At 37.0% G+C, this 20,431-nt stretch overlaps 1 protein-coding gene across 3 annotated transcripts in view; it reads right to left on the reverse strand.

Annotated features, from left to right (window-relative positions):
- sns (sticks and stones) overlaps window positions 1-20,431 on the reverse strand; it is a 148,746-nt gene that overhangs the window by 22,704 nt on the left and 105,611 nt on the right. For all 3 annotated transcript variants that reach the window (XM_023157719.2, XM_074182504.1, XM_074182503.1), the window contains exon 4: window positions 3,469-3,621. In XM_023157719.2, coding sequence (XP_023013487.2) covers window positions 3,469-3,621 — 153 coding nt within the window. The remainder of the gene's footprint in view (window positions 1-3,468; window positions 3,622-20,431) is intronic.

Below are 20,431 nucleotides of genomic sequence, written 5' to 3' on the forward strand. Positions count from 1 at the left end.
AAATGCAAGTTTGAACAAAATAAAGTTGAGTTTAATTCATGAGTTTGTCAAATTCACTTCGAAAAGTATTCAAATTGATGTTTCAAATGTTGGGTTTTAATTTTTGAAGGGATTTGTTCACATATTGGCAACAGCGCCTATATCAAATTGAAATAATTTATACGTACCTAGATATTCTACTTTAAAAAAGGAAAATTATCTTTATAAATCAACCATTAAGACAAAATATAAATTATAGTTCAATACCACCTCCACAAGCCACATAAACAACAGTTGTTTTGTTATTTATTTATATAGAGGAAGATAGGTTAGGTGCACAAAATGTTATATGTCACAGAATGTCTCGGAACTCGGAACATGAGTAAACAGAACAGCACGCCTCTGAAATATCTTTGTTTGTCTCATACAGGTAATAGATTCATTGTCCTTTATTAGCTATAACCGATGTTGCCAAATGGTGAAAAAGAAACGAATCCCTTTAAATGTTGAATGCATAATTTCATTCCTCTTTTTTAAGTATTTAAATATTTTTTTAAAGAAAAAGGTTGAAATGATAAGTTCAAAATGCACAACGCATTTTGAACTTATCATTTCAGATAAGTTCAAAATGCGTTGTTTTAGAGCTCTTTTATGAAAACTACTTGATTTGCGTCAGGAGGAACATCCCCCATTTTACCCACAACATTCAATATTTACGGGTGGATCATGCATCAATTTTTTACTTTATATTAACACATATAGGTATAAGTATGGGGTATGAACGCTTCATTTGATTCACATTGTGAAAACTTTCTAAAAATGAAAATGTATGATGTGCAATGCAAATAGTATTTCAAAAGTCTACTTATTTTGATTAGTTAATTGGATTTCTATTCTATTATGTGTTTTTTTTTTTCATAATGAGGATATTTTCTGTTTCCATGTACCAGAATTGAGTATCCAAAATATTGAATATTTTGTCTGTACCTGTTCATACCATCCAAAAGAGATGGAAGACCCCCGATCATGAGCATGAATGGGAGTGAGTTAGAGCTAAGGATGAACGAAAGATACCTCGGAATTCGGAATATTTGTCTGTACTTGTACAGAAGTACAGCCAGAAGAGATGAAAGATCCCTGGTCATGGGCATAAATGGGAGTGAGTTAGGGCTAAGAATGATCGTAAGATGCCTCGGAATATTTTGTTTGTACCTAAGATATGTTCATACCAGCCAGAAGAGATGAAACCCCCCGGTAATGAGCATGAATGGGAATGGGTTAGAGGATGAACATAAGATAACTCGGATCCGTGAAGGACTCTAGGCTACTATTCATAGGCTACCACAAGGAGGTGAGAAAGAGGGTGAGTGAACTGGCAGGAAAACTGAGGAGCTTAGAAGGGAATATGTGGAGATGATTTGCGACAGGGTACTTAAACCTGCGGTTATGTATGGGGTGCAAGTATAGGGAAATAGAGTGAGGAGACAACTGAGCGCAGCACAGAGGCCCTTTCTTATCGTCTTATGTGGGGCGTACAGGACGACGCCGACGGAAGCGCTCATCGTACTTTTCGGTATAGCCCCACTACATGTGGAGTCACAGAAAAATACTGGGAATGGATCGCGAATGGCACAAAAAGATTGATGAGGGAATGAGATAAGAGGACAGGGTATTCCCCTAGATTCAAGGAGCTTTGCTGGAAGAAGCGGAGCGTGAAGAAATGATTGAGGTGTAGGTGGACGCCGGAATAAGGATAGAAGACGAAAGAATGGGTACAGGCTGGGCGTATGAAAAGACGAGCGTGAATGGGTAACAGGGAATGACAGGGTCACCGGACATAGTAGTGTGAATGAAGCCGAGTTAAATGCAATCAGTGACTCAGCAGTGGCTGTAGAAAGTATGAACGTGGGGAGTGTGACAGATGAGAGAGTCGCATTAATTCAACGAATGATGGAGGAAAGGAGAGAAAGAGAAGCACGGACATACATCGAATAGCGTAAGGGGCATGTAGTCAATGAAGTTGACAATAAAAAAGCACAAGAGAAAGTATGTAAAGGATTGGATGGAGAGAATGTAATGTGAGAGGTGAGAAAAATTGGAAGTGAGGATGGGGAGCGAAATAGAATAAAATAATGTATCATAGATGATTGGCAACGGAAATGGAAATGTAGCGCGACTGAGCGGCTGTTTTACAGGATTTGTAAAACAGTTGGGTATGAATGTGTCGACGTATGCAGTACAGATACTGGTGGGGCATGACAACTTCCCGAAATACCTCACCAGGTTCAACCAAGGACCGTAAGTCCCGTGTTTCTGTAGATATCGGGAGCCGAAAACGGCAGATCATGTGATCGAGAGATGTATGGATGACGACAGGGCTGGATGGCGCAAATGGAAAGAATGTATGGAAAGAGAACATGGAGAGATTGAGTTGAGAGGATACAATGGAAAGAAGGACGAGTGAATACAGTTTGTAAAAGAGGCATAGAATGTGGTGAGGAATTAACGAGAGGGATGAAAGGTGAGCTGTCTGCTTACTGCTTATCTGGAGATGTCGAGGAACAGGACAGAGATCCTAATCAAATCCCCAATCGGGAAGGCCTTAGTTATAGGAATGTACAGATGCTTATACAGACAACTTTATATGATTTGTTTTGTTTCGTTCGCTTTCCATCACTGTAATAATTATTAGGGAATAGGGTGAATTTGAGATGAGTTGTAAGTTGTAAGGGGGGGAGAGTTCAGAGGAGTAGGGGTTCCCTTGATAGTGGTGCTTGGTGAGCATGATTTACTTGAAGAATTTTAACAATTTTAAGGCGTTGCCACATGTATTTTAGGCTTTCGAAAGCTTGGCTTAAGTTAATATAGGGCACAAATCAACATTCAAAATGAGCTTAATTTTTCAGTTGAGCTCAGTAAATCTTGGCTATTTTTGCGTGATATGCGAAGAATACGGGTAATAATAGAGAACATTACATCTACTGTGGATTATTGTAATTTGATGTTATTGAAATTATCCGTGACTTTTTATATAATGTATGTTTTTCAATTTTTGTTGTATTTTTATGACTTGTATACATTAGCTTCGAAGTGAAAATAACATAATTTTACTTTAGACCATTTGCTTTTTCCACAAGAGGGAGCCAAAATGAAAAAATTCCTACTATAAATGAATGACGGGTGCCGGTCACCAAGAGACAGAGTAGGAGGTATGACAGTTGAGGTTGTGATGAAAAACTGTCTCCCTTCAATTAAAGATCGACCTGTTTTTGTATTTTTTTGTCGAAAATGTGTCTTTAAGATAACACATCTGTTTCGTTTTCGGTACAGAAACAATTAATTACCCAAGATTACCAAATAGTCATTCATTCGATTGTGGAAGAGATAACCGAAATGATTCTTCTCCATTATTCTGGATCCAATGTGGCAGAAGAACCCAGTAAATCTTTGTGAATGCCAAGTTTACGAACAAATAAAAATATTACTCACGTATATTAATTTCCACGTTTCCTCTGTACCAGACGATTTTCGCAGCGGGCTTGGCGTTCCTCACCCTGCATTCTAAATGAAATTCCTGATTCTCTTTTATTTCAATCTTTGAATTGTGTGAGTGGTCTAATATTTCAACTGAAGAGGGTGGAGCTGAAACAAAGAGAATGAAATTAGTTATTCGAACGCACTGATCGTTCGAAATATAAACTGAGCTTTGAGATCTCGTTTCAGTTTTTCCAAACGAATTGTTTATTTCACGAATACGATTTTTATTTTCAGGTGGTAGATAGGGCATATTTTCGAAAGAGTATTAGTGAAGTTTAGAGACGAAGCTGCTGAATCCAAGCAGAAATTCACAATTGAGATATATCTAACTTCATTTAAACTGAAAATTCTTATGAAGTGGTGAGATAAATACTTCAGAATTCTTCAGATGTACAGAATATGACAACTAATTGAATTGTAATGAAATTAGTATTACAAAAATTAACCATATATTTGTAAAATAACTTGAGTAGATACTTTGAAGCACGGCTTTATAATGGCTGTCTATTCAATAATAATAATATAGGTTTATTCATATACATCGGTAAAATAAACACATTTCTAAATAAATTAATAATAACCTTACGAAGTGAAACTTGTGCAAAGGTGAAAGATAAAAAAATACAGCTTTATATATATATATATATATATATATATATATATATATATATATATATATATATATATATATATATATAATTTGATGTGACTTGACGGCGTCAAGTCACATCAAATTCTTGAAAATGGCTCCAAAATGGGAGCCGAAACGTTGAATACAAAACTCCAGACGCGGTTCAACCCGAACTCACGGACAACATACTGCTGATTGCGAAAGTACTAGATAAGTACTATTTTGATCATTCCCATATTGATTTCAATTTAGAGCCACCGGTAGACAGCTGTTTCAGTCTATTGGGCATCGTCAGTACAGGGCAGGCGGTCCTCGATTGAAGATAATATGTAAATAACCAAGAAAAGTACTTGATAAAAATAACTGCGTAAATGCAAGCGAGATGTAAGTGGAACCACCAGTTATTTTTATTAAGTACTTTTCTTGATTATTCACATATTGTCTTCAATCGAGGACCGCCTGCCCGGTACTGACGATGCCCAATAGGCTGAAACACCTGTTTACCGGTGGCTCTCAAATTGAAATCAATATGGGGATGATCAAATTATTTTCCTTTACTTTCAGTATTTTAATATTGAATGTGAGTCACAAAAAGGATTTGGAGCTTTATAACTTCTATTTAATTATCTGCGAGCGCTTTCGACAGCTGTCATCATCTAGATCCTTCTGGATTTACCTCCTCCTCACATCCTCACATTTTTCTGGAGAGAGAGGCTAGATGGATTGCATATAGGCTTGTGCACATTCCGAAATTGCACATTCCAATTGCACGAATAAATTTGATGCAGAGTGCAACAGACTGCTGGTTGGCACTGGCAACTGTAAACTACGATCTGCCTTATAAAGTACTGTTTCCGAGTAGAGAGGACTGGATCAACTGGGAGAAAGAAATATCAAGAGTAGATAGTCGTTAGTTCACCCTTCACCATCAAAAACCCTTCAGGTTCTGGTGCAGGTGTTTTCAGTCGCAGACACAGGGCAGAGATATCAACCTGCCTGGGAACCTACGCGGAGAGAATCCAACCCCATAAACACATCAATAAAATTATCCTCGGACAGTCAAGCGGCGTTGGAAGCTCTAGGCTCCTAGCGAGCAACATCTAAATTGGTAGAAAATTGCTAAAAGCAACTCTTCTCGATAGGAAGACTCAACAGATTTTCTCTGGTTTGGATTACTGGCCATACTGACCTCTGAGACAATGGAGGGTACTGCAAGCAGCTTCATCGGACCAGAATCTGTTATTGACATCGCTTTAGGCTTTGCCAAACAAACATTCAATACCTGGATGGCAAAAAAATTAATGGACTTCTGGCAGAATCTTCCAGGATTGGCTCACTCCTAGGCGTTTATTCACCCTTCGAAGCTTGATACCAAACAGATGTTGGACTACAATAGGAACGATCTACGATGTTTAACAGGCCTTCTCACAGGTCACTGTCATTTGAATCATCATATGCAGGGACTCGGACTGTCGGAAAACAGTGTGTATCGCCTCCGTTTGGTTTGGTAGAGCGGTACTATCACCATCTGACATGAAAGACCACTTATCATACAAACTAATCGGCTTCGTTAAGAAACTGGGTTTATTTGGTCGAGTGTGAATAGGTGTGAGCCACAATAAACCCTTGCGGGTTGCGGTCGAGGGTCGAATATACCCACTTACTTTGGACCTAACCTAACCTACCTGGAGATAAATATCATTTAGTTCGAAAATCTTAATGAGAAGTGATATTTTCAAACCTTTATATTGAGGTGTATCTGTTTTACTAGAAAAACTGTCAAATATAGGTACTATGCGTTTCATTTTTCTTTGTCAGTGGAATAGTGAGTGAATACTTATCAACTCACAATAGGACAGAACAGCTCTGAAGCATCAACCCTTTCACTGGCCCAATACAGGTCGTATAATGTCATCGACATTTGACAAATACCTACTACTTCCTATTGGGAGTTTCCAGATGAGAAAATGTCATGAAATAGTTCAATTGAAGAATACGTGAATTGGTAAAAGTTCCAATTTTTCATAAAAAACTGAACAAACATCGTTTGTTCTACATCAAGTTGTTTGAAAATATTTACATAGATGACGTCATGATGCCGCCATATTTAATTTGAAGAAAATTATTTTACCCCACCATTTTGAATAGAAATGTTCACTTGTGTTATATCGTTAGAAAGATAATTTTATATCCAATCGAATGACATGAAAATAAACAGGGTTCTTTTCAAAAATTTTGACTTGTGAGTTCATTTCCTGTCAACCAGTATAGATTTTCAATTGTTTCATTGATAGAAATATCGGTTTCATTAAACTATAATTTTGTTGCGTTTTTACCTCACAAACAACTCAGTGGCGTCGTATGCAATGATTTTTTTGTCACCTGGTATAAGTATACCAAGACCAAAATACTACTTGGAAAAAATTTCCCAATGTAGCAACGGATCAATTCGAATTTCGAATTGATGAAAAAAATCGACGGAGCATCAATACGGTTTACATACAAGCGAGTTTTTCATGTTTAATGTATACGTCCTGTTTTGAATTCAGAAAGCTTTTATATCTGTTCATTTACATTTTCGCGTTTCAAAGAGCAACGCAAAGAACTCTTTTCCATTCAAATACTTCTTTTGGTCCGTTTTCGTTTCCATACGCGTCATTGGAAAGACTCAAATAAATAACGAGCTCATTACCAGGATTTCTAATTACAGGAGAAACAAACAGATCGATTACCAGCCTGGAATTACACAGGTATATGATTCAATACACACACTAGTCTACACAATAGTATTTTCTATCTACGTGAAATAAACGTACAACATGGGATTTTTGTGTTGGGGCATTGTTCTGCAAAAACAAAACACATCTGGGCAATAGACATGATGATAGTAAGTAAAAATCACTGAAATGATGTATTCATTTTGTTCAACTGACGATCTATTTATTTTGTGGAAATTCAGTAGTTGTTGCCCGCGGCTTCGCCTGCGTAGAATTTGGTTTGTCACATTGCTTTTCGTGATTTTGAACAAATAGTTACAATATTATTTTATTAATTGAAAACTTCAGGTTTCACTTCAAAACTGACGAAAGTCAATCTCCTATTTTCCCCCGTTGAATGTATAAATTCCTGATTCCCTTTCTTGATGCTTATTTATGCTATACAAAGAATCTTCCTGCATAAACTAAAAACTGACGAACATACAAAGCATAAGTCTATGGACTAAATACATAGTCGCAGACTTTTTGAAGACCTCCAAGGAGTACCTAGGTAAAATTAAAGTTCCCCTAACATTCTTGACATTGGACTATTGAATCCATTATTGGAAGCATATGAGTACCCAACGAAAACAGCTCTGTCATCCCTTGTTACTCTTTGCTTGACTCTCAGGCCAACCAAAGAGAGAAGTTCTGGGCAATTAGTTTGGCCTTACAATAATTCAAATTGAAATATTAGGTCAGCCTGAATCCGCCTGTTTTTTAATGTGGTTAGATGTAGTGTAGAAAGAATAAATGTATGGTCTTTCAAAAAGCATTTGTAATTGCGTGTTGTGTTCTTTGAGACGAATTTTAATGGCTCGCTTAGTTTGACCGATATATTTTTGTCGAAGTCATAGCAATATATCTCTGAATCTTCATTTTCCAACAGTTTGACTTCAGAGTGAGCAAGAAGATTTGAAAACTTCTTTTGTATACCTGTATAGAGTTCTTTATCACAACACAATATGTTCTGTAGCACTTTGATCTTTTGGCAGACATCCTACAAAAACCCTATTAGAACACAGATATTACAAATGCAAAGGTCACCAGGTAATTACACAAGCGAAACACATCGATTACTAGCTCGAAATTACACCCGTACACACACATCAGCCTGATTGCGTTTCTGGAATGGTTTCAGTAAAAACAACAATTAGAGAAAACAATTAGTACGCCTCCGAGTAACGAAATTAAATTCAAGTCTTCATTACATCCATGCAACGTCTCGAGTCTCTTTAATACCGGGACCAACCAGTAACGAGCTGGTTTCTTGGGAATCATGTCATAGTCTAGTTCGAAAGTACCGTTCTGAAATAAAAAATTGAATTACTTTTTCAAATGATCATTTTTATTTATTTTTATATCATCGAAAAGCTCATTTTTGATGGTTGTCTTTATCATTGTCTGTTGTACAAATGAGCAGAAAACTTTCAGAATAACTTTTGTGAATGAGAGTACTGGGATTAGCCAGTAACGGGCTGGCTTCCTGGAAATCACATACCTCAGCGTCTCACTTAACTCCCTCAAATGTCAAACTTTACGTCAACCATAATTTTCTGTGGGGATGAGCTGAAAATGGCTTTCGTTAACTGCACTATAGAATATTGGTAATAGCTAGTAACGAGCTGGCTTCTTGAGAATCACCTCATGTACTGTACCGTCTCACTCATCTCCTTTAATGTCTCACTTGATCACCTCAAATGTCTCATTTGATCACCACAAATGTCTCACTGGATTACCTCAGATGATTCCCAATCAAATGCCTCCCTTAATCCTCATAAATATCAAATAACACCTGTCTCGAATATCTCCCTTGTTCTCCTTTAATGTCAAATGACACATCAACCATAATTTTCTGTGAATATGAACTCGAAACTTTCAAAATAGCTCTTGTGAACTGGACTGTAGAATATCGAGATTAGCCAGTAACCAGCTGGCTTCTTGGGAATCATCTCATCGTCTCACTCAATTTCCTCAAATGTCTCACTAAAAATCACCCCAAACACCTCACTTGATCATCTCAAATGTCTCACTTGATTTCCTCAAATGACTCATTTAATCCCCTCAAATGTCAAACTACACCTGAACCTTAATTTTCTGTGAAGACGAGCTCAGAATGGTTTTTGTGAACTACACTATAAAATATCGGGACCAACCAGAAATGGGCTGGCTTCTTGAACGTCATATCACGTACCTTACCGTCATCACGCAATTTCCTGTAATTTCTCACTAATTCACCCCAAATACCTCACTGGATCATCTCAAATATCTCACTTGATTTCCTCAAATAACTCATTTAATCCCCTCAAATGTCAAACTACACCTCAACCATAATTTTTTGTGAAGACGAGCTCAGAATGGTTTTTGTAAACTACACTATAGAATATCGGGCCAGCCAGAAATGAGCTGGCTTCTTGGACGTCATATCACGTACTTTACCGTACTTTACGCAATTTCCTGAAATGTCTCACTTGATCACCTTAAATGCTTTACTTGATCACCTCAAATATCCCACTTATATCCACCAAATGTTTCACACCATACCCCCAGATTTTGAATGATACGTCAACCACGATTCACTGTAAATATGAGCTCAAAATTTCCAAAATAGATGTCGTAAAGTATTAGGACCAGTCAGTAAGAAGCTGGTTTCTTGGGAATCATCTCACGAACTTCATCGTCTCACTCAATTTCCCCAAATTTCTTACTAAATTACCTCTATCACCTCACTTGATCATCTCAAATGTCTTACTGGATTTCCTCAAATGACTCATTCAATCCCCTCAAATGTCAAACGACACCTCAACAATAATTTTCTATGAAGACGAGCTCAGAATGGTTTTTGTGAAGCACATTATAGAATATCGGGACCAGCCAGAAATGAGCTGGCTTCTTGGGCGTCATATCACGTACTTTACCGTCTCACGCAATCTACTGAAATGTTTCACTTGATCACCTCAAATGTCTTACTTGATCATCTCAAATATCCGACTTGAATTCCACCAAATGTCTCACTCCATTCCTCCAAATTTTAAATGATACCTTAACCATTATTCTCTGTGAATATGAGCTGAAAAGTTCCAAAATATATGTCGTGAACTAGACTATAATAGAGTATTGGGACCAGCTAGTAACGAGCTGGCTTCTTGGGAATCATCTCACGAACTTCATCATCTCACTCGATTTCCTCAAATGTCTCACTAAATTACCACAAACACCTTACTTGATCATCTAAAATGTCTCACTTAATTTCCTCAAATGACTCATTCAATCCCCTCAAAAGTCAAACCATAATTTTCTGTGAGAACGAGCTGGAAATGTCTTTTGTGAACTGCACTATGAAATATTGGAACTAGCCAGTAACGAGCTGGCTTATTGAGAATCATCTCACGTACTGTACCGTCTCATTCATTCCCCTTGAATGTCCCACTTGATCACCTCAAACGCCTCACTTGAGTACCTCAAATGATTCACTTAATCCCCATCAAATGCCTAACTTAATCCTCCCAAATATCAAATGACACATGTCCCGAATATCTCCCTTGTTCCCCGTGAATGTCAAATGACACCTCAATCGAGACCAGCCACTAACGAGCTGGCTTCTTGAGAATCATCTCACGAACTTTATCGTCTCACTCAATTTCCTCAAATGTCTCACTAAATCACACCAAACCCCTCACTTAATCATCTCAAATGTTCCACTTAAATCCCATCAAATGTCCTCCAAATATCAAATGACACCTCGAACATAATTCTCTGTAAATTTGAACTCAAAAGTTCCAAAATAGCTGTCGTGAACTAGACTATATAATATTGGGACCAGCCAGTAACGAGCTGGCTTCTTGGGAATCATCTCACGTACTTTACCGTCTCACTTAATCCCCTGCGGAGTGTATCTGGTCAAGGAAGAAGCGATGTAGTGCTGTTTTGTGAAAAGACAGGCTGTTATTATTAACGTTCTAACCGGACTGGAGCGTACGTCTCTATGCTGAGAAATGAATGTTTCAGTCTTCACGGTCCCTTTGTTCCCGATATTCATTAGCTCACTTGCTAAGCTGCGAGAATAGCTGATTCATATCGTTATTTGTAAGCGCCCATTAGGGCACGGACGACTGCACAATTCTGGCTGGATAGTTTGAAGAATTGGAAATGTGTCACTTCATTTCTTTGAAGTGTTATACATAAATCCCAATGGTATCATTATAATAGTTGACCCTCTCAGAAATTTGAGTAAGGTAAGCTCTCCTATGAATTTCTTTTTTTTATATGACACAGATTTCAGTGAGCTGAAGTCAGTAATAAAAGAAATGAAATGAAATTTCGCTGGTGCAGACAATCTATCAGCAAAGTTGTTTTTACAATTGCCTGATGAAGCTCTTCAAGCTTTAGTGAAAGCTATAAACTCGTCGTTTACTACTGGTGTCTTTCTTTCCAGTTTGAAATTAGCAAAAGTGATACCGCTTTACAAAGGAGGTACCATTGATGACTCCAGCAGTTTCAGACTGATCTCAATTTTATCAACGTTATCAAAAATCATTGAAAAACTAGTCAAAAGTAGGATAGTGATTTCTTGGCTTCTGACACAAAAAAATAAGAATAACGCCATCTTTCATTTTCTCGAAAACCTCTACACGATCCTGAATGATAAAGAAGTGGCGGCGGCAGTATTTCTGGACCTTTCCAAGGCATTTGATTGCGTGGAACATGAAATCCTGCTGCAAAAACTCTTTCATTATGGATTCCAGGGAACAGCCTTGGAATGGTTCAGATCTTATCGTACTGGTAGAAGTCCAAAAATAACATTGAGCACTTCTGATAATGGAAAAAATGGTACGCGAAGTTCCTCAGGGGTCAGTCTTAGGCCCAATTTTATTTTTGCTATATATTAACGATATGGTGAAACTTGATATATCTGGAGCATTTACTTTGTTTGCGGATGACACCACGGTAAAAATCCTGGAACTTTGACTCGGTCTTTCCACTTAGATTTAGGAAAAATTAAATGGAGTGAATCGAATATGCTATCACTAAATGTTTCAATAAATCTAAAACAAATCAAGTGGGACTTAGAACAAGTAATACTAGGTGGAAACATGATTGAAAGTAAGCCTGTAACTAAATTTCTTTGTCTTTCAAAATTTGATACGCAAATTACTGCTATGAAAAAGAAATTATCTTCTGGTTGTTTTGCCTTGAATGTCATATCTCGTGAACTCGGATTTTCAGCAGCAATAACTGCATACAATTCACTTATGGAAAGTCATTTCCGGTATGCAATTCTTTTCTGGGGCTCAGGCAGCCAGATCCTGACGCAGAGTATATTCGTTATCCAGAAGAGAGCTTTGAGAATAATATTCGAATTGAAGATGCATGACTCGTGTAAAAATAATACCTATTTTATGCTTGATTCTTATTTTTTATTTCATACGATCAGTTTGATTATATTATATGTTCTTTTGCGCCACCTTGTCTGATATTTTCAATGTATTTTTCTCAGTTTATATTTCTAATATTCCTAATTCAAATACATTGAAACTACATTGCAATAATATTTTGTCCTCATTGCTAAAAATCACATTCGCGTGCTTTTGTGTATATTTACTGAACCTTGGATTAGAATAGGTATAGTATAGTAGTCAGTCATATAATGATATTCTGCATAGTAAAATGTGAGGCAGATATCAGATAAAAATAGATATATAGTCAGGGAAAACCTGAAAGAGTTACAAAATATTTTTTATTTATTGAAATATGAACCACAATCAGCGATTGACATTTTTTTCAGAAGACCCTGTATGACCTCCTCGCCCAAATATTCATCTAATCTTTCGAAGAAGTCACCCTAGGGCTTTAGCTTCACTTCAGTGTTATGTGAACGATGATTCCACGCCTCTCCAATAGATAAGAATAACCCCAGCATATTATCTTCAACAAAACTGACTCACAGTTAGCAACAAGTTAGGGATCTAACCGAGATTTCATTCACCTTTCTAAGGGGAAAAGTTTAAACGACCACTCCTGGAAAATTCATTTGCATTTACAATTAGGTACAACCTGATCGACTTCTTAAGCGACCATTTACTTCATTGAAAGTTCCGAACTTTTCGAATAATAATACAATAATTAGTATTTCTAAGTACAGCTTGCACTCCAGAAAAGTTGTGATTAAATTGCGACGTTTGAAACTATAAAATTGAATTTCTGTTTGAAATGCGCACAAAGAAAAAAGACTTTTACAACTGTTACCGCTGGCACTTATAATTTTGTTTTGGACGTTTGTCGAGTCCGGGATTTCGATTCTCACACCGAAAATAAGTTAGCGATGCTAAAGTGTGTCACTTCGAAGATCAAACGGGAAGTTTTCTTCAAAGTGAATCAACATTCTGGGCAGAAGGCAGGCGACACCAGATGATATTCTATTTGTGCAAACGAAGAATCCGACTACAACTCACTTTGAAGTTGGCCTCAGGTCGATGAAATTCAGTCGTGATCACTTGGAAGGCTTTTTGTGATTATCGCAAGTATGATGAGATCACGATTGACAGTTTCGTATAAAATAAACACCGTCAGCAACGTAAAGAGATTTTTGAAAAAACGGTTAACAAAGGGTGGAATATTTACTTTGAATGAATCATATGAAAGAGTAGAAGTGACATTCAGAAACACACAAAAATATTTCCATAACGTGCTTATGACACAGAAAATTTTTTTATCACTCAAAAATAACCGAACATACGGTTTTATTAAATAGAATCGGTACAATTTCGCAAGGAATTAAGAAAGAGTAAGACTCTCATGAATCAAGATTATTCATGGAAAGCATGTGAGGTATATATATCATTACGAGTTTTCTATCGAAGTCTATAGTTAACGGCATATCGCGATTTGAAATTCTCTAAGTGATTAGAACTGGCCGATACTTGATGATGAAAATCTATATTGAAACCAATTGATACAGTTTACTATATGATTTTCATATAAAGGGTTTCACAAAACCGCGACATGTGTTTCGCTTTACGCTTTACGTATTTACGCTTGAGGAAGCTATTGTATAGCGAAACACGTGTCGCGGTTTTTGAAAAACCCTTCATAGTGAAAACCATACAATGAACTGTATTGATTAGTTATTAATAGTAATTTTATTCAATTTTCATGTCAATCAATTATTCAGTTACATGATTTGTTTTCCGTGCGATTTACGATTCAATTCAATTACGATTTTCAATTCAAATGTCTTATCATATAACCATATATTACACAATCTGTAGCCACCTAAGCTAGGCTTGTGTCGTGGCTACAGACTGATATAAGGTGTGTTATATAATGTATAATAAAATAAATACAAAAAAAGAAAAAACTAAAATAGGTCGTTTGGTTACATAATACTATCCACCTCACTAGGTTAAAAACCGCAGTTGGAAAATGATGGCTATAGTGAGGAAATAAGAAGAGAGAAAGAGAGAGCAGGTAATTTAGCTTAAACATTTTCAAAGATAACCTGCAATTGATCATAATGATTTCTGATGAAAACTTTCAGTTCCTTCTTCAATTTATGATAATTATTAATATTCTTCAAATGGAGTGGTAGCTTATTGTATAATTTCGGGCCAAAATATGTCACAAATTTCTGGTTATGACTCAATCTACAGCGTGGTATGGTAATTGCTTGGTTGGAGGTCATTCGCGTATAAGTGTTTGTTACCATGAAACTTACTAACAAATAGAATAATATTTTTCGATATATCGGAACATTAGATCGGAATGAAAACATATGGTTTAAGAATAAAAAAAGAATTATTAAAAACAATGTTCGAGAAATCTCCAAACATTGATATTATGTTACCCTGTTTCGAATCAATTTTGCTCATTTCTAGGGCTCTGAAGAGATTGCAACTGTAATTGCATATCAGCATTTTGACATACACGGAACTTACTAACGAATATCGGAACATTAGAACTGAATGAATACAAGAGGAGTTTCAGAATGCTCGAAAAATATAGTTTAAAAACAAAACTAGAATTATTTGAAACAATGTTCCAGAAATCACCAAACATTAATATTCTGTTACTTTTTCTCGAATCAATTTTGCTCAACTCTTGTCTTCTAATACTAAAAATAGGTATTCAATGATTCTTGAGCGACGGTCATGTGACGATCGCCAATCGAATCATTTGTTTCGTATTATGTTGCAACTATTTTGATAATAGGTTTGTTCTGGTTCTGCGAAATTCAGGTTCTAGGACGTCATGCGTCTAGGATCATGCGCAGTTGATATATAGCGTTCTGGTTTATTGAGGATAATTTCGGACTGATGAATCCACTGTTCTGGTTTTGACTGCGAAATGATCCTAAACTGTTTTGAACCGTCCCGAATCGTTCTTGCTCTCGAGGCTGAACTGTTGAGAACTGTTCGCGTTGCTCATGCGCATTCATGTGGAAATTTGTTTGGGCTATTTGCTAGGATGTTTTTTATTTATTTGATTTGAATAATTGATGATTGAGGGTAGATAACATTTGAGCTGACTATAGGGATACGCTACATAACAAAATGGACATGATTAATAGTATTTTCTCGTCTTCATCTCTTCATATATACGATAGGTGGCACAGTGGTCTCCTAAAAAGCGTTCTGGTTTAAACAAGTGTCCGAGACTATTTCCGACGGTTTCAGATTTTTTGTTTGTGCGCACCATGTCTTGCGCAGTTTCTAAACGTTTTGGGATGAACAGAACAAACCCAATGGGAGAACTTTCAACCGAACTGACGTGGCAAATATAGAGTTACTACTAACTCCCCTATATTATCGTTTCCACCCATATGTCCTACGATAACGAATCGTGTTTGGAATGCAAATATCGCACCTGTCGTTCACATCGAAATATTCTGAAAAGTATCAGAAATTCATCGTGTCACCGATTGCCAATAATAATAATAATAATAACACCTCCATATTCACCATGTAAAATAAAATCAAAACAGACAAAACTGATAAAAAAGAAAGATCTTTCAGTAAGAAGGTGATTAGGCGGAGTAAAAATAACAAAATTCTTTTTGGATTGCCAAGGTCGGGGACAGACGGAAGACTAGACAGTTGAGTAAGTCTTTAGTCTAAGAAAACGGCCCAAGCGAAGCTCTCTGGCTTACAGAGACAGGCTTGTCTGGCTATCAGTGATGCCATCAGTACCATACCGTCAGCGGCCATGGAGATCCTTCTAGATCTACCTCCTCTCCACATTTTTCTAGAGAGAGAGGCTAGATGGACTGCACACAGACTTGTGCACATTGCACAAATTAATTTAATGCGGAGTGCAACAGACTGTTGGTTGACAATGGAAGTCACAGCATTCTGGAAATGACCTCTGACTTTATACCTCCAACTGTCAACTACGAACTGCCTCATACAGTATTGTTCACGAGTAGAGAGGACTGAATCCTCCGGCAGAAGGAAATATCAAGAGCAGATAGTTGTTGGTTCACAGATGTATCAAAAACACCTTCCGGTTCTGGTGCAGGTGTTTTCAGTCGCAGACCAAGTACAGAGATATCTACTTGCCTAGAAACTTATGCGACTGTATTTCAAGAGGAAATTTATGCTATTGAATCATGTGCGGAGAGATTGGATAAATCCAACCTCACACACAAGTCAATAAAAATATTCTCGGACAGTCAAGCGGCGTTGGTAGCTCTTGACTCGTACCGAGCATCGTCTAAATTGGTAGCAAATTGCCAAAAACGACTCTCCTTGAAAGGAAGACTTGACAGATTGTCTCTGGTCTGGATTCCTGGCCATACTGGCCTGGAAGGCAACGAAGCTGCTGGGTCCCTTGCAAAGGAGGCTGCTGCAAGCAGCTTCATCGGACCAAAACTTGTCATTGGTATCGCTTCAGGCTTTGCCAAAAAATCTTTGAACACCTTTATGGCAACAAGATTTGTGGACTTCTGGCAGAATCTTCCAGGATTGGCTCACTCCAAGGCGTTTATTCACCCTTCGAAGCTTGATACCAAACAAATGTTGGAGTACAGTAGGGATGAAATACGATGTCTAACAAGCCTTCTTACAGGTCACTGTCATTTGAATCATCATATGCAGAGACTCGGACTGTCGGAAGACAGTGTGTGTCGCCTCTGTTTGGAAAATGATGAAACAGCAGAGCATATACTTTGTGCCTGCCCCGCTGGGGACCGAATCAGGTTTTTGGAGTTCGGCAGAGCCGTACTCTTTCCATCTGACCTGAAAGACCACTCACCATACAAACTAATCGGCTTCGTTAAGAAGCTGGGTTCATTTGGTCGAGTGTGAATAGGTGTGAGCCACAATAAACCCTTGCGGGTTACGGTGAAGGGTCGAATAGACCCACTCACTTTAGACCTAACCTAAGTCTTTAGTCTTTTCTCTGAATACGCTGTAGTCAAATAGCATCCCATTGTTTTAAAGCAGGCAATAAAAAGTTTTTGAAATGATCAGTGACTCGCATAGTCTAAGTTTCAAGCTTGTGTTGAGCAAATCACGATTTTGAAACAACTGCCTGAGAATGTTATAAGAAGTTTGGTTCAGTGATTCTTGTTTAGCGAATCGAAGTTCTGGATCTAACCACAATTCTGAATTTTTCATCTCAGTCACGGAGGAAAGTATTTCATTTTCGATGCGGACATGAAAAGTGAAGTTAGTGAGCTTTCTGTTCATCTTAGGCCCAGAATATTAATTTTTAACGGGATCAACTTCTGGATGCGAAACCGATCCGCGACAAAGCCAAGCCGCAAAGTTCTAACTATGTTTACATCTTGATATTCCCGAAATCATTACGCATATATTGCTGGATTAATATTCCATCTGGCAAAGTTCAAATTTCCCCTTCCGTGTGTTGGCTGTCATCTTGATGAAGTTGGGAGTACAATGCGAGTGCTGGAATTAATTTGAACGTCTCGTTTTCTGGAACGCATGAATACGGATGGACCGAAAAAGCGGGATAAGTTTCCACTCTAACTCTGGAACTTATTTGCTGGGAAAGCGTTTAGTTTTCATTTAGTTGGCGAGAGACATCCAGTCTTCGCAAATATTTCTAGACGGTTCTCATCAGCGGAATGTTCCCAGTGGAATATTTCAGCTTTTGTTTCCGGTTGGAGCTCCAGATACTATTTCTATTTCGAACGAGCATTTCTGCACAGAAACGAACAAGTACAATATCAACACAAAAGAACCTGTTATTGAAAACGGATATTTTACTAAAACCATGGAAATATACGACAACTATTGATACTTCGAAAAATTTGAAATACAAAGTGGAGAAATGAATTTTGTTGTGTTTATGGATAAATATTCGAAATAGAAAGTATTGTTTCGATAGTGTAATAATAATAATAACTCCATTCGTTTTCATATTTTTCATTTATGACATAACATGTCATAAATGAAAAATATGAAAATTATATAAAATAATATAATAACGGTCCACAGTATAACATAGATCGGACACTTGAGACAGGTACTTAACTATATACATGCAGAAATGCAGTGAAAGAAATGCAGTGAAAGCAATTATCATCATAACAGTGTATCCCTTCCTAAGAATTCTTCTACGCTGTAATATCCCTTATTAGTTAATAGCTCCTTTATTTGTTTTTTAAATAATATAATATACAAATCTTTAAGACCTTGAGGAAACGTATTGAATAATATTATGCCATTATATGCAAGTGATTCCTTCGATGTTTTATGTTTTGGGATAGTTAATAAATGTCTATTTCGTGTTGCATAGTTATGAACTATTGATTCATCTCTCAGATTGGGTACATTATTTGTCACATGGAGCAGAGCTTTATATTTATATAGATACAAGGTAACGTTAGCATCTTGTTCTTGCAGAAAGCGGGTCTACAGCTATCCCTGGGTGCAATACTAAAGATAGTTCTGATTAATCTTTTCTGAACAATAAAAACACGTTTTGCCCTCACAGAAGAACCCCACATTAATACATTTTGAGCCATATGTGAGTGAGCCAATGAATAGTAAACAGACCTAACAGTCCTGACACCATCTAAACTGAGCACGTCTTTGCAAATATTGCAAATATTGCTTGATTAAATTTGTTGCAGACATGATCGATATGGGGCTCCCAAGACAAGGTTTTATCTATAACATACCAAGGAGTTTGGCTGTTTCCGAGAGTTGGATGTTAAGTTTTACTGTTTTCCTTAACGCAAAGCCTAAATGTACTGTTTTAGTTTCATTCAGTTTTAGTTGATTTCTATCACACGAAGAAATCATGTCATCCATGACTGAATTAATGTTGTTTTCTAGCTCCTCCGCAGTATTTCCGGAAACTGTTATGGTAGTGTCATCTGCGAATAAGATAATGAAACCTTGTTTTATATACTTCGAAAGATCATTTATATAGATAGAGCAAAGCAGTGGGCCTAAAATGGACCCCTGTGGTACCCCAAGGATAATATATTGAATATCAGATACTGCATTATTCACAGTCACTACCATTTTCCTATCTTCCATAAAAGATTTTATCCATTCCAGAAGGAACCCTCTAATGCCAATGTTGTATAACTTACTAACCGTTATGTAACTATTTACTGCATCAAACGGCTTAGCCAAGTCAAATAATGTTGAAATTACGTACTTCCCCTTATCGATTTCATTGTAAATACACTTGAATTTTCTAGCAATTGCAGTTTCAACTGATCTAGCTTTTCTATAACCATGTTGATGATCGGTTAGAATGTTATATTTTTCGAGAAACGCAATAATTCTATTTGCTACTATTTTTTCAATAAGTTTAGATGGAATGCTCGGTAATGATATTTGGTGATAGTTATCTATATATTCATGTGAACCCTTTTTAATAATTGGAATAACATTTATTTAATGTCCCTCCCCCTTTTTATTTTTTGAACGGGTCAAATCAAAGAATTGAAATTTAGGATAATGAAATTATTGCATAAATATTTTATTTTGAAGTGAAATTGACAGATAAAACTTTCAAGAAGGCGACTGGGCGCAATCTGGAAAAAAAAGAAATAGAAAGGAGAATCTTGTGATACATCTTTTTAAAGCTCCTGACAAATGATTCACACTCCTAGAATGTAAGGTCAATATCTTCAACTACTACAAAATGGTGGAACTTTTATAATAATTGCCTGAATACATCGACATTTAACTACATAATACGAGGTAATAAGCTCGAGGTCAGTTAAGAAGATGCTCGAAATGGCTGCCTTGAACTTCTTGACATATGAACAGCCTATCAGATATTTCACGCCGAACATTTTCGAACACAGTAACGTCAATATCTCTACAAATATTAATTATTCTCTGCCGTATATCCAATATTGAAGCAGGTTTAGTTTTGTGCACCTTTTGCTTCAAATAGCCACCAAAGGTGTCAAATCTGGTGAGCGGGCTGGCCATTCTGTAGGACCTCGGCGGCCAATCCAACGACCGGGAAAAGTAGTATCCTAATAGTTGCTTACTTGTGTGGAGTAATGTGGTAGTGTTCCACGGTATTGGAACACAATATC

Source organism: Leptinotarsa decemlineata, unplaced genomic scaffold, assembly GCF_025532065.1.
Source record: "Leptinotarsa decemlineata unplaced genomic scaffold, Ldec_3_MD MMD2_tig00026328_RagTag_RagTag, whole genome shotgun sequence".
Lineage (NCBI taxonomy): Eukaryota > Metazoa > Arthropoda > Insecta > Coleoptera > Chrysomelidae > Leptinotarsa > Leptinotarsa decemlineata.